Source organism: Gymnoscopelus microlampas (assembly GCF_963454915.1).
Source record: "Gymnoscopelus microlampas genome assembly, chromosome: 9".
Classification (NCBI taxonomy): domain Eukaryota; kingdom Metazoa; phylum Chordata; class Actinopteri; order Myctophiformes; family Myctophidae; genus Gymnoscopelus; species Gymnoscopelus microlampas.
In genome coordinates, this window is record NC_139946.1 from 38,727,422 (window position 1) to 38,744,833 (window position 17,412).

At 39.9% G+C, this 17,412-nt stretch overlaps 2 protein-coding genes across 3 annotated transcripts; both read right to left on the reverse strand.

The window, feature by feature from the left end:
• Positions 1–1,222: 1,222 nt before the first annotated feature.
• malt2 (MALT paracaspase 2) lies at positions 1,223–12,950 on the reverse strand. Of its 2 annotated transcripts, none has more exons than XM_084067534.1 (17): positions 12,903–12,950; positions 11,155–11,328; positions 10,309–10,475; positions 9,766–9,896; positions 8,709–8,865; positions 8,302–8,489; positions 7,215–7,311; positions 6,964–7,017; positions 6,731–6,778; positions 6,391–6,594; positions 5,462–5,639; positions 5,288–5,362; positions 4,812–4,939; positions 4,135–4,287; positions 3,792–3,949; positions 2,758–2,895; positions 1,223–2,270 (listed from the first exon to the last, which is right to left on the reverse strand). In XM_084067534.1, the coding sequence occupies exons 2-17, from the start codon at positions 11,289–11,291 to the stop codon at positions 1,803–1,805; spliced, it is 2,481 nt and encodes an 826-aa protein (XP_083923660.1). In that variant the 5' UTR covers positions 11,292–11,328; positions 12,903–12,950; the 3' UTR covers positions 1,223–1,802. The 2 variants fall into 2 exon arrangements, with proteins under 2 accessions (XP_083923660.1, XP_083923659.1); XM_084067533.1 differs by having other exon boundaries at positions 12,764–12,949.
• Positions 12,951–13,769: 819 nt separating this feature from the next.
• On the reverse strand, positions 13,770–17,037 carry mrpl54 (mitochondrial ribosomal protein L54). The gene is made up of 3 exons (XM_084066928.1): positions 16,841–17,037; positions 15,532–15,685; positions 13,770–14,197 (listed from the first exon to the last, which is right to left on the reverse strand). Exons 1-3 carry the CDS (start codon positions 16,956–16,958, stop codon positions 14,065–14,067), a joined length of 405 nt encoding a protein of 134 aa, XP_083923054.1. The 5' UTR covers positions 16,959–17,037; the 3' UTR covers positions 13,770–14,064.
• Positions 17,038–17,412: the final 375 nt, after the last annotated feature.

The window sequence follows — 17,412 nt, forward strand, 5'->3', positions numbered from 1 at the left end:
TCATGGGGGAGAAACAGGAAGAGTGGGCACTAAGGAAGAGTGGGCACCTCAATGTAAAATTGGCTATTTTGTCCAAAATGTTAAAAAATATAATATTTGAAAAATGTTTCTAAGTAGGCCTAATGTAAAGTAGGCCCATATTATATTTGAACATGCACGGTACATCTACATCATGTATCAGACCTAAATGTATACAACTTCTTGTTTATGCCCCAAATGATTGGAAATACAGGTTTTGTAGCAATTTGTGGAAATATTAGACCTTATTGGCGAATGTTCAATCATGCTCTAATACTTAACATTAGCCTACTTGAGACCATTTTCCAAATATGTATATATTTTTTTACATTTTGGACAAAATAGCCAATTTTACATCGAAGTGCCCACTTTTCCTTAACAGAAAATACATTTTCCGGTAGGTGTCAAAATCTCAGCCAATCAGGAGAAAGTACCAATTTTTAAGCTTCATTTTTTATAGTGTTCCAGTTCCAATTTTGCCTGCTCATTTCTTAGTGTCATCACTTCCAATTTCCCTTGTTTAATCTATATCCTGATTGAGTTCTCTATCCTGATTGGATCAAATTGTACTGAACAAGCACTCTATAGCAATGAGTACTATCAGAATATAGAGCTATTTAACACTTATTTTAACCAAAGAAAATCACTTACCCTACCTTTAATACTCACTCTTCCTGTTACGGTATGGGGTCCGGCCCCACGACCCCCAGTGGTCCTTGAAAACCTACACGGTGCCTGATCCATCGGCTATTTGAAAAGCCGATCTACATGCTCACAATGCAGCTGCACAAAATATTTTCAGATGGGGGTCTGCGGCCGAATACATCATATTCATTTGGGGGAAATGAAAAAGAACCACCGATTTAAAAGATAGACTGAATATGTATTAAGATATCTGTAATTCAATTCTTCCTAGTCAAAATTTCCGATATCCTTAATGACTATCTTCATGGTCATGGATATTTGAAATGACAATTCTGGGTAGGAAGAAAGTTTTATCCACAATTGTCATTTCAGATATCCATGGGTCATTCTTCTTAGGAGAAATTATGCCAGCATGTCACTTTTGCCATTCATATGTTATTGGGCATTCAATTTCAGCTATCAACGAACAATGTATATCAGGATATGTCTGTTTCAGTTGCCCACTTGCTTAACAGATGGAGGATAGGATGAAGTCAATACGCAGTACATTTCTGAGGTGTACCATACACATTTTATTAGTTGTCAAAACAAATGTTACTGTACCAATAGGCTATAGCATATACATCTATAAATGTTTCTACAAACTAATAAGGGGTTAAGAATGACCTTCCCCTTTATGAAACTCCATAGACCCATCTTGTAAAACTATAAGATAAATAATCCTTTCACTATTTAATTTTGAGAGTAAGGTGCTCTTCAAATGAACTTTACAACAAATTAATACATAACACAACCAACAGCAAAATGGTTTAAAAGGTGAACTGCATGCACGTCTAACAAATACTATTGTGTCAATGTTTTTCCCTTTATCTTTCCTCATTTTCTATTTTGAGTTTTGTTCGGTTGATTTATTGACAAATTAACCCTTTTCACAGCAGCCATTTTGACAGGTAAACAGAGTTGAAGGTATTAACATTAAATGTTGGTGTATTTAATTGATTTAGGTGTTTCTGAGCAAAAGTATGAAGTTAACTGTAAAGGAGCTGTCCATGCTGGCACACATCAGCTGTGTTTACCTGTTGAAATGTCTGCTGTGAAAAGGGTATATTGAGTGATAGCCAAATTGTAGCGTGGCTCCTTTAACAAGAATGAAAATTATAAGCATTACTAAACTTGTAGTTATTGTCATCTCCTTGGCTATAAGGCAAGCTGGTGGTAAGAGGTTGAGGAGCATCGGAGTCAAACAACTCAGGACTATCAGTCTCCTCTGGGACGTTGAATTTCCTGGATGAAGTTGCAGAGGCAGTGGAGTCAGATTCTTTCACAGCCTCAGGATAATATGACCAGGTAGTTGAAGCTGAGCCAACAGATGAAGTTTCAGAATTGGGCAAGCCTGTTCCAAAGCCCTCAGTGAAGGAAGACGACTCAGGAAGGTTGAAGGAGTTTAGGTCACAGGAAGAGGCAGAAGAGGAGCGGGGCAATCTGGGTTCATGGAGGTTGAGTTTGGAAACCAAGGGTTTGCCGACTGAGATGGTTTGTTGTTCCTGGAGTTCCTCATCCAAGTTTTTGTACCGGTAGTGAAGACAAACAGTGAACGTGAGCTCTGTCTATAAAGAGAATAGGAAGCAAAATGTTTTCCTTGGCATAAGTGATATGTGATGATACAAAGAACAATTACAAAATGCTAAAATAGCTAGATAGTGTACTTTGCTTTTACATGACAGGCCTCACAAGCTGGTATGTAGCTGGTTTGTGGGATGATTAGGCCTGCAAACCTAATGCTGTTGTAGGTGAAAAGGTCCTGGTTTATTTCCTGATACTGACGGTGCCAACTGCCTCTGTGTACACTGTGACATCCTCTGTGATAACTCTGCGAGAGTAGGATCCATTTGGTTCCATTTGCACACTTTCAGAGTTTAAATGAACACTCAGGATTTTACAGTGTTTACTATACTGTATATGTACCTTCCGACTCCAGGATTGGGAATTGTCTGAATTGAATTGTTGGTTGGAATATCTCTCAGTTTCTGTGCCTAGCCTTGTAAAAATAGCCCATGCACACACAGACCAGATAGTCAAACATAAATGACTAACCTTGAGTCTCTGCAGGCTGTGGAGGCGAGTGTAGAGGCTGGGGACCTCTGGTGACGGCAGGTTGACCATGGTAAACAGTAAACTGCCTGCTTCAGCCAAGCTCTCCTGGTTGCTCTTTTTCAGATCAACAGCTGGACCCTGCCGAAGCATTTCATTATTATTTCTAATCTGGCACAAAGTAACCGGGGTCTATATGGAGAGTGAGAATCCAAGGAATCCAGGGGGAAAACAATTATTGTATGAGCTACGGTTCAAGAGTTATTGGCCAAAATGTTAAGTGGGCTGTTGTAGCACCACCATGAGGCCGATGTAAAAACAATTAGGTGGAGGTTCTTCCTAACTGTGAGTGTGCGTTCAAAGTTTCACAGTAATCAGGAGCTGCGTTCATGATTTGTGGCATGTGCAAAACAAGCCACGCCTGCAAAGTTTGGGAGGCAATCATAGCCAATTGGAATGAAATATGAGAACTCTGACAGATATGTCTTGATCACTTGACTACAATTGTGTAAGGTTTGGACAAAATCTGTAGGAATAATATTTAAAAAAATGTTTTTGCAAAAATCGGCCTCAAGGTGGCACTATGTGGCACTATAACCGATTTGGGGCAGAGGTTCTGCTCTGGGCTCCAGGGAGTGTGCGTGCAAAGTTTCACAGTCCAATAATGCCTGGAGATTAACTGCTCACAGACAGACAGACAGACATAAACAGACACACACACACACACACACACACACACACACACACACACACACACACACACACACACACACACACACACACACACACACACACACACACACACACACACACACACACACACACACACACACACACACAGATGGACGGACGGACAGGGACAAAAACAGCCTCTGGTCACTGCCTTATATTACAGGGGATAACCCTGTTTATGCCCCAAAGTGCTAGAAAGGTATACCGTATTCTATTTTGCTTCTCAAGACAAGTCACTGGGCCATGAGCAACACATCGAGGAGGATGTCTTAAATATTTTTGACATATTCAGCTAACCAACATACTTCAGAAAAGTCTGTTAGCTGAGCAGAGCAGGACATGATATTCTTAGGCGTCTCCAGTATCCGAGTGTAGATGATCATGATGTTGGAGAACTCTGCAGCAAAACCCAGCTGAACCTTCACTCCACAGTCAAACTGTAGATTACGGCTCTCAGGAAGAACTATGAAGACAGGGTGCATTTATTCAGTGTGCCATCATAGACCTTATACTAAATTCAAATGACATATACATGTGCTCAAACTCCAGTTTGACAATGCATGCTTAACTCTATGCAAATGAAATGCGACAAAAGACCAAGAGAATAAGGTTTTGAACATTTTGTTGTTAATTTTGGATAAACAGTACCATGTGCAATGGCCCACTGTAAGTTCCGTGCTGATGTGGCTGCAGGACAGTCTGTATCAGGCTGTATCTGGTCAGTGAGTGTACGTCGCTCAGACAGATTACTGCGTAGCTCCAGAGCCTGTCTCCCTCGTGCGATGCTACAGTGACCCATGTCTGGTAAAAGTGAAAAACGATTAATACAGTTCTACATTATACACAACTCATAGAGTATTTCCGTTTAATAACCCTACTGAAATATTTATTTGGGGCCGATGCAAGTCGTTCCATTTATACTGCTATGCGGCACAAAGTTTATGCGAAGCTCAGCCAATCAGTTAAGCCGACCGGTCGGGCTAGCCAATCAGGGACTTATACCGGCTTAGTGGCACAAACGTGATGTGACGCTCCTCCAATCCGTGAAGCCGACGGTTTGGGTTGGCCAATTGGGGCAAAAGTTGATGCATACAATCTCCCAAACACACCAAGAATTCCTTCCTCTTTCTCAGACCCGCGGGCCGATAGATACAGATATTCGTGATGTTTCGGTTCCCGGAAACGGTTGGTCCGTCTGAATTACCAGTCGGCTCAGCACACCACGCCAAGTTTCAAACCGAACGGTTGGACACATACACAGATTCCGTGACTTATAGTATAGAAGATAGATATTGAAAAGATAGATATTGTAATGTAGAACATACCTTCAGCCACCCTGTCTAACATGACAGTGACCTTTTCATCCTCTCTGAGACGCTTTTTGAGGAAGCTTATGAAGATACCATTGGACAGGTCATCTCTTTTCACCTCATATGCTTCTGCATCCACACACCTAAATATCCATACAGTAAACAAGACATTTCAATTGTCCATTTGTAATGGGTTTTAGAGAAGTACTCTGTGTAATATAATTCTTTGTGTATGGTAAATGAGATGCTTGAAGAAGGTCTATTGACCGAAACGTTGCTTAAATAAAGTTGTCCCTATTGTGCAAGTGTAGACAGTGTGCGGGTCATTTTATCTTATTCTATACGTCTGATCCCTATGCACCCGTCTCTGAGCTGATCAGGTGTGCATAAGACCTTGTTGTTTCCTGTATGGTAAATGAGAAAGTATTTCACTGCCTCCCTACCATGCAGCACAGTGTGTGGAGTAATGTCTCAGAGGATCAACAACTTACGTAGCATATCCAAACACTATGTTGGCTGTCACTTTCAGTGGCCGTGATTGAGTAATGGCATCATCGTTTAGGTTCCTAATAAAGAGAATGAACATAGAACGTAAATTTTTTTATACAGGAGGAATAATAGGAAAATGTAAGGCTTCATTCACAATTTAAGAACATTCATAATACCTTTTGCGACACATGTCCAACAGGAACACATTGAGTCCTGTTTCTTTTTCCTGCATCTTCTGAAGTACACTCTGTACACAGAGGCAGTGTTCAGATGTAAAGGAGGCAGGTGCATCAATAGGTACCATGAAGCTGTTGCCATAGTTCTCATAACCATGGCCAGCAAAGTACAGCAAGCCTGATGAGCAGGGACACCGAAGAAGAAGGGAAATATGCAGATTACCATAAAATACTCATTGTACATTGGACTAAGTTTTTCTTACCTTTTCTATGATGTTATGATATCTTAGGATGAATGGTACAGTAGAACATCCCACCCATCCTGGGTTCGCCACAGCTTAAAACGGGCGCGGATAGGCCTTGCGTTAGATCATTTATTTTAATACCTTTTTTTTTGTTTTTAGATCTGACGTTCATAGTGACAGAACACTGTCAAAAAACAAAAGAAAAAAAACGATTGAAATCTCGAGATTTCAATCTCATCTAGCGAGACTTCGTTTTTTTTTTTTTGGTTGTATAGTGTTCTGTCACTATGAACGTCAGATCTCACAAAAAAAAAAGGGAAAAAAAGCTATTAAAATATGTGATCTAGCGTAAGGCCTATCCGCGCACGTTTTGAGTTGTGGCGGACCCGGGATGGAGTTATGAATTTTTTCTACTGTACCATTCATCCTAAGATATCATAACATCATAGAAAAGGTAAGAAAAACTTAGTCCAAAATTCTGGTGTGGGTCTAAAGCCACTTCCCAGATTTTTTATTTGAGTAAAGGCTTTCTTAGGAATTAGAATCAAAACCAGCAAATGTCTGATGAGTCAGGGACTGTAACGCAAATCTCTTTTTGAAAACCAATAAAGATAAATATGATGCTGGAATAACATATACATTTCAACGAGTTGATCAATTAATCAAAATGGTTTGGGGACCAACCATAAACTCCTTTGTCTAGCAGTAAGAGGAACTCTGTCACTGCACTGTGCATCTCCTGACAGTTGAGGTCCAACAGGGACACCACCTTGAAGTCCAGCTGCCTGAAGAGGTTGGTCAGCTCATGAACATCAGCCATGGGTGCACAAAGCGGTGTGTGATAACGATAGTTCATGTTGCCTATCAGGAGAGCCACTTTGTCTGTGGCTGTGGAGGGGAAGTAAGGACAGACTGATTGCCCACTGAATACTTGCATTTTATTTACTATAATAGATCTTGATTCTTTGGAGACAGATCTTTACTGTGTCCAAATTACTATTATTGTTTTCTGTTGAAAACTCACCATAGAAACTAGTTTTATGCCTGGCAGCCTTGGCAGGGTTAGGGCTGGCTGAGGTGACAAACAAAAAGCACACAACATCTTTATCATTACAAAACAGCCCATGATATATTGTCATTATATCACAGCTAAGTTGTTTGCACACAGATATACATAGAGAAAACAAACAAACAGAAAGAGGTGATCACTGATAAGTTATAGAAAGAGGAAGTGGGGAACAATGGTTCCAGGAATACCTGTGCGTGTGCGATGATCAGCTTCCGACCAGTCATCACTGATAGAGCTGGGGCCTGAGTAAAAGAAAGAAAGAATAAAGGAAAACAAGAACAACAACCAGTAAGTAAAGCAAAATGTTAATGACTTGAATTTAATGTACAGTGTAGTACAAGTACACAAGTAACTGGTATGGTAAGAGCGAACAGATGACAGAAGTTCAATTAAGAACATCCCGCAACTTATACAGATATATACTGTATGCGTATATTACCAATGTGGACTTGGACGGTATCACTCCATGTCTCATGGTATAGGTTGAACACCCTGCAGCTGTACTGTCCTCTGTTTGCCGTGGTCACACAAGGGATCTACAAGACATGAATCACATAAAATAATGAGTAAATGCCTTCTTAAAAGGGAATCGACTGACGGCCCAACTAATTCAAATTTTTCATTGAGAGGCAGAAAATGTGGGCAATCTGACAGGCGGAAGCGGCAAGCGGGTACAATTCTGTGACACTGTCACGCAACACGCCTGCTTGCTGCCAAAGTTTAAATATGTTAAACCTTTTTCTACATGAACCATAGAAACGCATCTATTAACATGAGGATTTACACAGTTTGATCTTATGGATCTAAGCAAATACGCAGTGTCGCTCCCCGTGTGAAAAGCCCTTAAGGCTGGCCGCAGTAGGGCCCAAGGGCCAAATCTAGCCATGCGCAAAGTTTTGGTGAGTGACAGTGATACAGTATTACATTTTTTAGGGCGCTTTTGACATACTTGCTTATTACCGGGCATACTTACACAAGAACTGCTTATGTAGATGAATAGCTACTTGTTTGTACTTGTTTTTTCTACGCAATCTATTTCCAAATCATATCCCACAAATTACATTTATGCTGAGTGTGACGGCCCCATGGCCTATGTCAGGGTTTGAGTGCACGTTGCTAATCTCAATGTCCTTTCAGTGTGCTGGGACCTGGTTGGAGATGATGGTGGTAATCAAGGATTGGAGGCAGCTGGCCAGGGCCTCCAATCACTATAAAACAGTGCTTCCTTCTCTCCTACCTGCTGGGCCACACCTGAGCATGGTCACACAGAGCATATTGTTTCTTTGATTCAGTCCCTTAGTTTGTATGGCAGTTTAGTTTCCCTGCCAGGTTTTTGTTGGAGACATTTGCTTTATCTATTTAAATTCCTTATTCTATTTAATAAACATATACATTTTTGCATTTATCCCTTGCCTGTTTCCCTTCTTTGTTGTGGTCTGGGAGCCGGACTATAACATGAGTTAAATGAACACTCAGCATTTGATGCAGACACATCCATTGTGTTCTATATGTCACAGAAGACATACCCTGAGTGTGCCCTGTTTGTGCTGTGACATGGGCTCCATGTTGTGGTACCACTGATACTGGGCAGGGGGGTTGGCGTCTGCAGAACACTTCAGGAACAGAGTGTCCCCCTCAGACAGTGTCTGGCTCTGAGGCTGACTGACAACATGCAGACCACTCACTGATCCTGGGAACAGACTGCTGCTGCAGCCTGGAACGAGAAACAGAACTGAGTAGATGAACAGAGCACAGAATAACATGAAACAGGAAACAGACACGCAAAATACGCAAATACGCATCTGACAGACCGACTGAGAGAGAGAGAGAGGGAGAGGGAGACAGAGAGGTTTTGCGAGAGGGAAGTGTAGAGAGAGTATAATAAAGAAGAGAACATCTTCAATCCGTCCCTCTAGTCTACACAGAACAGTACCTGGACTGGTGTTTGCGTTGTGGAGGAAGCGTACTTGGGCCCATTGTGAGAAGATGCAGTGCTCTCCATAGTTGACCCTACAGATATAGTGGCCCACGTGCAATGGGGACAAAGGGCAGAGGACCAATTCTGGAGCACTTCCAGTCCCACCCAATATCTACAAAAAACAACCAAAAAACATCTTTACATCCATCATAACATCAACATGCATACATATTTACAAAATATGTGTTGTATGTATTCATATGGACAACTTAGTTTGTTTGTGACAAAAGAAGGTCAAATAAAAAAGACCATAACATTATATAAATTATGAAGAAGAGGAAGAAGAAGTGAAGAGGAAGCTAATTTATTTTCCAACGATAGCAGTGAAAGACTAAAGGTAATTTTACACGTCTGAACTTCTCTTTATTTAAAAATCACACAAAGAAGAGATTATTTGCAATTGCAACATAAGATTACAGTATGTGTCACATCACAGGTACAGGTAATATAATACTAGTATTTCATTGTATTATTACATATTACATGTGTGTACCATTCTTCTACAAGCTAACAAGTGTATGGTTGACTATGCATACTACTGTATTGTAAGGGTTGTGTGCTGTACATATTTTATTCTTGTCCACAACATGAGTGATGGCATCTTGTGCCTTTCATCGGCCTCATTCCCAGTGGCTACCACTGTGTCAGGCAGGTTGCCTATTTAAAGGCACACATTTAATTAGTGTGGATGATGGTCTGAGGAACGAAATGTCCATTATTTATTTAAAAAAAAACACTTTCACTGTACATAAATAATGTATTTTTGCATCCAAAGAGTCTTATTATACGTACATTTTTTGTCAATGTGTGGGCCTTCTCTGTTTAACTGGATAAATGTATGTCAAAAAAAGTTAGGGTTAGGGTTAGGGTTAACTTGAATATGTCTTGAATATTGACAATTCCTGTGTGGAATAGAAATTAGACCCTCTATTTATGAGTTAGAAGCTGACCTGGTATTTGTGTGTGCTTCGCTTCATTGTATTACATTTCAGCTTTATAAAATGTGACTGACCTCCTCCTTGCCTCTGAACCACTGGTAACTCAGCCCAGGTGGACCGCAAGCTTTACATGTCAACAACACCCTGCCTCCCTCTGAAACCTGCTGGGATTGGGGCTGTACAGTGACACAAATCTGCTCTGTCACTGTACACACGCACACACACACACACACGCACGCACGCACACACACACACACACACACACACACACACACACACACACACACACACACACACACACACACACACACACACACACACACACACACACACACACACACACACACACACACACACACACACACACACACACACACACACACACACACACACACACACACACACACACAGAGAAAACATGAAGTACTCAATTTCCAATTTCCAACAGACAAGGGAATCAATGCTTAACTTCTTCATTGGTGACTAACAGCTGCACTTAATCAGAGTGTCAGGTTAGGGCCCATTACTTCTTTGAAAGTTGAATTAATCTCAGATTTCAACATTAACATCAATTTACGTTTTCGGAGTGGCACCAGTCGTATATGGCGCATACCAACCTGTGGTAGTCAGGTATTGCACAGCCCCCTGGTGGTCGATCTTCTTCAAACAGTGGAGTAGGAAGCCCACGGAGCAGGAGCGGTCAGCTAACCTGGCCAGAAGGTAACGTCCTGGACTGCCAGTAGGATTCAACACCTGGAGGGAGCAGCTGGTCAGCTCATGCTCACTGCAGGGGAAATAATCAATGGAGAAAATATGTTCATTCACTCATCATTTATTTCTTTTTCTTTACCTTTCTGAATCAAAGGAATTAAATAACTCAATAATACACACAGATATACATAGACGTTTATGTCCCCTCCCGTTCCCTCAGGTCCAGTGAGGCCAACCTCTTGGAGGTCCCCCTGGCCAAGTACCATACCTGTGGGGACAGGGCTTTTTCTGTTGCTGCCCCCTCCCTCTGGAATGCAATGCAATTACATTTTTCAATTCAAAGGAGCTTTAGTGCCATGAGAAAACATACTTTTACATTGCCAAAGTAAGTGTCAAAATATAATTGCACTCTCCAACGATATCAATAATGCTCCCTCCCTCCCCTCTATCAAAACCTCACTCAAATCGAAACCCACCTTTTCAGGATAGCTTTTTTCAGCTGAAGTCTATTTAAGATGTCTCTCCAACCCATATTTAACATTTTATCCATTTTAATCTATCACTTATCTCTTTATTGTTTTAGTTTTTTTTCTTATTAAAGTTGGCTCCAAAGTTGGCAACTTTGGGTGCTTCGAAAAGCACTATACATCTGAGCTATTATTATTATTTAATAAGCCTTATTTCAAGTATGCCAGTTAATGTCACTTTACACAATATGAAATATGATATGTATTTCGGCATTGTGTACCCACCTGCAACGGAATCGAGGTTGTTCGGTCACTACATTAGCCAGTTGTCTCCATCCACAGGTGGGGTTGTCCAGCATCTCTGCCAGCCTGCCCAGAGGCCTGTCACCCAGACTCCCAATGCTCTGGTTCCAGTCCCCCATCTTCACCTAAGGGTCGCTGTCCCGTCCTGTGTTTAGGCTACAGAGATGCAAATAAGATTAAATTGAAATGGTTCACACACGCAATCCACGATTCCCGTCACGTCTCGAGTGTGAGTTCATCATTAGGCTACTCGGGTGCCAGTCACGACCAATGATTGACACAGTGATGACACTTGACACAAAACAGTGGACACATTGTTGCAACAACATACACTTGTTGACCATAGCGCGACGGGCAGTGGTGGAAAGTAACTAAGTACATTTACTCAAGTACTTTACTTAAGTACAATTTCTGAGGCACTTTTACTTTACGGGAGTATTTCCAATGTTCTATACTTTTACTTCTACTCCATTACATCTCAGAGACAAATATTGTACTTTTACTCCACTAGAATAATTTGAAAACTTTAGTTACTTGTTATTTTGTAGAGTTGAATTATTATTACAAAACATACATTAACCACGTCAGCCCTATATACATTTTGGCCTTTAGAAAATAGCCGATGAGCTTTTGTAGATCTGCTATTTTCAACAAAAAAAAAATATATAATTATACATTTAAAAATGTGCAAAATGGGCCATTCTGCATAATGAGTAGTTTCTTCCTTTGGTAGTTTAAGTACATTTTGATACCAATCATTTTGTACTGTTTACTCGTGTAAATTTTGAATTCTGGAGTATTTCTACATTGCAGTATTGATACTTTTACTTTAAAGTAAAAAATGTGAGTAATTTGTCCACCACTGCTTGTTGACTACCGCGACAGGTACGATTTCATTCTCCAAGGTTTTCCATTAATAAACGTGTTGTGTGGGACAGTAGGTGGTAAATAGTTGCTGACACTTTAAAAAGAAAACAAAACACCCGATATGGCTTAAACACCGTTTCCCAAACAGTGGGTCGGGACCCAATTGTGCGTCGCGGACACATTTGTATGGGTCACGAGTAAATATACCTTTATCTTTTGTTTCCTACATTTAGTTTTTAATTATTATTTCAAAACATTAACTTTTTCATGAATCAAAAACAAATTAAATGATTTTTCAAAAGAATTTCACGAACACATGAAAACAAATCCACACTCTATAAATTAGAAAACAAACGTTTAAAAGCATTGAAAATAGCTGACCTACAAACTCACAACGGGTCGCATCGCGACGCGCTGTGAGCTTAAAGATCTGCTATTTTCACTAGCTTGGGTCCTGCGGGGGGAGACATCAAATTTCTCTTTTGGGTCACGGGCTAAAAAGTTTGGGAACCAGATTTAGGCTAAAACATTCGCAACAGCTAAAACTTTTCCAAAGCAGAAATATTGGTCAAACACTGACAACTTATATCAACGGCTGTATAATAATAAAACACAGCTTATTGTAACGTTATTATAACAGGTTATTATAGTAGCAGGTTGTCGTAGCCTACACCGCTTCCGGTATGAAGTTAATCATTTGTGTGACAACACCGATTATACTCACCAACTCTTCACTGATGACTGTATTTGCAGAACGATTACGATATAGTCGATTATAGCGTGACTGTGAACACTTAGTAACACTTATAGGAACGTTATATGCACAACATCCCACTTCACCTTCATTAGGCTGGCAATCTTACATTATTTGGTCAGACGTTTTTGCTTCACATTTCGGTTCCTCATTTCTGCTGGCATGCCGGATTAATCATTTGCATAATGCGTTGCCCTACCTACTGTCGCCGTGCAGTTCTTTTTCACCTGGCTGCACCAATAGAACAGTGGTGGCAAAAGTTCTCAAGTTTTCTACTTATAAGTAAAGTATCAATATTGCAATGTAGAAATACTACAGTACAAGTTGGGCAATCAAAAATTACTTGAGTAAAAGAACAAAAGTATTCTAGTATTGGCATCAAAATGTACTTAAAGTACCTATAGTAAAACTCCTCATTATGCGGAATGTCTCATTTCACAAGTTTTCAAATGTATAAAAAAATCTTTTGAAAATAGCAATCTACAAGCTCACAATGCGCACCGAGGCATTGTAGGTAAGCTATTTTCAAATGGCCACTTTAAATAGGGCTGAAGAAGTGGTTTTGTAATAATAATCTAAATCTACAAAATAACAAGTAATTTGAGTTTTCAAACAATTGCAGTGGAGTAAAAGTACAATATTTGCCTCTGAGATGTAGTGAAGTAGAAGTAAAAGTATAAAAAAGTATACATTACAGTAAAGTAACTGAAAATTCAAGTACAGTACTTGAGTAAATGTACTGAGTTACTTTGCACCACTGCAACAGAATCACACCAAACTCTGCATGCTAATCTCTCCCTGAGAAAGTTTTATACAACAAAAATGTCCAGTGAAGAGGATATTTATTTCTATTTATTTACAATAACTTGAAATGTGGCATACTTTTTTTCTTCTTTTTTTGGAAGATCAACAGTACACGCCTTTCTTTAAAATGAGAGATAACAGAAGAATACAAAAACATGTTTTCATAACAATGTATTCTACACACATTTCTTTAATAAAAAGAAAGCACAAAGCCACAAATTCAGAGAGAGAAAATAAGCTTCCTTTCAGCCTTCAGTAGCCCCCAACCAGTTAAACCACTAAATATCCAATGCATGGGGGTAGGCTACCATGCGTATTTTCGATGCTTTAAATCGACCCACTGTATGAACACAAGGTGGTCTGAGAGTCCGTAAATCTGAAACTTGACAGTGGTTTACAATATACACTGAGTCAGGAATTCAGTCTGTGAAGTCACTGAGGCGTTCATTTTCTGGTTCAGTGAAGGCCTATATCTTCTTTCCTTTATGTAACCTGTTGAAGCGCCACATATTCTCCTTCCTGAGAACCTTCCAATATTCCCTGTCGTCTTGCTCCAGCTCATGCAGTTTCTTAGGAAGTCCCAAGTTTATTTGGAAAAGCCTGGGGAGGAAGACAAAGAAGGGGGAAATCAAATAACATACAGTCAAACTATTCAAATGGGGGTGTAATTTAGCTGTCAGTTTGATGTGACTAATTGAATAACTTTCAATACCTGACTCATGGGAATTCAATTATTGAACATGAAAAGTGTAATTCCCTGGCCTAGAATGATCATCATGTGCCATAAAGAAATGTTTGTGATGAGTTAAGGATATAGGTTTATGGTCTCCACCAGGCCAAGACCATGTTTTCGGCCTTGTCCATCCGTTCGTCTTTCCGTCTGTCTGAGAGCAGCTAAACTGTGCCAACATTTTTTGTTACTACTCCTACAGATTTTGTCCAAATGCAAATCGGTATACATAATCTCCTTTGTCATGTGATCAAGACGTTATCTGTCACTGCCACATTTCTCATATTCCGATTGGCTATGATTGGCTTCCAAATTTTGCAGGGGTGGCCCGTTTTGAACAAAATACCACACATCATGAATGCAGTGCCAGCTAGCTGGGAAACTTAGCACGCACAGTCCCACTAAGCCAAAGAAGAACCTCCATCCCAACTTCTTCAAATCTCCTCATGGTGGCACTACAACAGCCCACTTCACGTTTGGGCCTATAACTCTTGAACTAGGTTGTATAATCAATATATTTTTTCCCCTGGGTTCCTTGGATCATGATGAAACTTATAGCCCCTGTTTGTAGTGGATTACATTTTCTGCCTAGCGCACTTTTTGCTACCACTCCTACAGATTTTGTCCAAAACTCGCAGAAATCGGTACACATTATTTCTGGAGTTTCATGTGATCAAGATGTACGAGTCGGATCCCATTGCAAATTGGCTATGACTGCCTTCCAAGGTTTGTTTTTTAGCTGTTATAATTTAGGCCTTATGCATTTTGTATTTTCATGCTGCCCCCTGAAAGTTATATAATTTAAATTTTTTAGAATCTTTATTAGCTCAATCAGTTCTTAAAGCCTCCATGGACAGAATTGCATGCATTGTATTATCAAGGTATACAACAGTATATACTGTACATCTTCATGCCATTCTTTTTTGTACAACTATAACTCTTAATGTTTTGCAATTACAAAATACAAGAATAGCAATAAATAAAAGAAAACAAGTCAGATAACAGGACAACAAAATCAATGTCAAATTATATATTTTTCCTTCAAAAGATGTATTCATCTTGAAAGGCTTGAGGCAGATATTGAATTAAACAAACGAGGAGAGTAAAAGAAGAGACATACAGTACTCTAGGTTCTAGTACTGTATATCTCTACTTTTACTAAAGTCTAGAATATAATTTGATAGAGATACCATACTCTTCTTACCACTCTGGGTATTCCTCAGGGGGCTTCAACTGAGGGTCTTCTCCCTGCTTAAAGATGTTTACTCCTACAGCATAAGATGTGAGCTTCACAGGGTCTTTACACACCTCTGGGCCTTTCAGTTCTTCTTTGGCCATGCCTTTCCCCTTTTTGGACACTGGGAGAGAGAGGGAGTAACGAGTTGTAACAATAGCACACTTCATATCAGTCACCATGGAAAACAAATGGTGCGTTTATACACTACAGCGCCGTACAATATGCATTCAATTCACACAACGACGGCAGAGGAAACCATGTAATTAAGACACTAACTCAGGGGGAGCCCGGGATCGAACTGGGAACCTTCCTTGTTTTCCCGAACCTCTACCTCCTGAGCCACTGAGCTCCTATTAGAAGTTTTGTGTGAGGGGCTGACACAATTTTCGACGTGGCTTTCAATACATACAATATTATCTCGCTATATTGCTTGTGATATGTAAGAGGTGCAGTTGTGTAAAATTGTATATTTTGTACAAAAGGTTAAAAAATAAAATATTGACTTTAAGTAATGTAATGTATACATGATGTGAACATGCACGGTACATCACTAACAGACTTAATTTTATCCTTCAACTTCTTGTTCATGCCCCAAAATGACTGGATATGCAGGTTTTGTAGAAATTTGTAGCAATTATAGAAATATTAGACCTTACTTGTCGAATGTTTAAGCATTATGTTTAAGCATGTTCTAATCATGTATACTTTACTTAAAACATTTTCAATATATATATATTTTTGTTTAACATTTTGGAAAAAAATGCCAATTTAAGACCGAGGTGCCCACTCTTCCTTGGTGCCCACCTATCCTGTTACCATAAAATCACCCCCTGTATCTGCTCAAGAAGGATTTGGTCAATAATCAGATTTGCCACAATATACAAAAGAGATGGGACATTATTTAACGACCATGGTTGGCTAAATGCACACAATAAATATTGTCCAAATTGTGTTTAAGGCAGGGGTCTTCAAAGTTTTCAGCCCAAGGACCCCCTAGCTGAAAGAGAGATGAAGCAGGGACCCCTACTACATACTGTATAAAATGACATAACCAACATCACCTCTTTGCCAAAAATATATATACACAACAATAAAGGAGAAATAGCAGAGCTTGTAGATCTGCTATTTTGACCCCCTAGGAATCCCGGACCCCCTGTTGAAGACCCCTGGTTTAAGGCAATAGTTTGAGTAAGAAGTGTACACACTGTTATACGTTTCAAACAAGGAGAGGCAAGAGAACACAGACTGAATCATGACAGAGAGGACATGTCCTTACCAACTTTTTTCGCGTATCCACATGCCGGAACTCTGGATAATCTGTTCATACAAAACCCCGTTGCTGTGTTGGTTGTTGTTTGCAAGGCTGTCCGAAATAAATGGTTATACGCCGACATAGTTACTTAAATACCTAACAAATACAAACAAAATACACAGATAACATGCGTTGGTTTGACTTTCATGCGTTTTACTTCCTGGTCATCTCTTCGTTGTTGGATAACGCTTGTCTGATATTGTATGCTGCCCCATCTGGATGGGGGGCGCACTACAACCTGACTACGACCAGGGTTGCCATGTCTGCGACTTTGGGCTTGTTTTTCTATAAAGTCGCTTGTTAATATTGGTTATAGTTGCGGGTTGCGTTTTTTGGGGGCTTGTTTCTACAGTGTAGTTGCTTATTTGGGCTTGTTTCCTAATGTTGTTTAAACCAGTGGTTCTCAAACATTTTCATGTCAAGGACTCCCAAATTAACATTTTGTCCATGGACCCCCACATATAAAAATATGTTGTGCCAGGGACTCCCATTTTGCCACTTTCCCCCCTCAAGATTCTTTAGAAAACAGCTGGGAC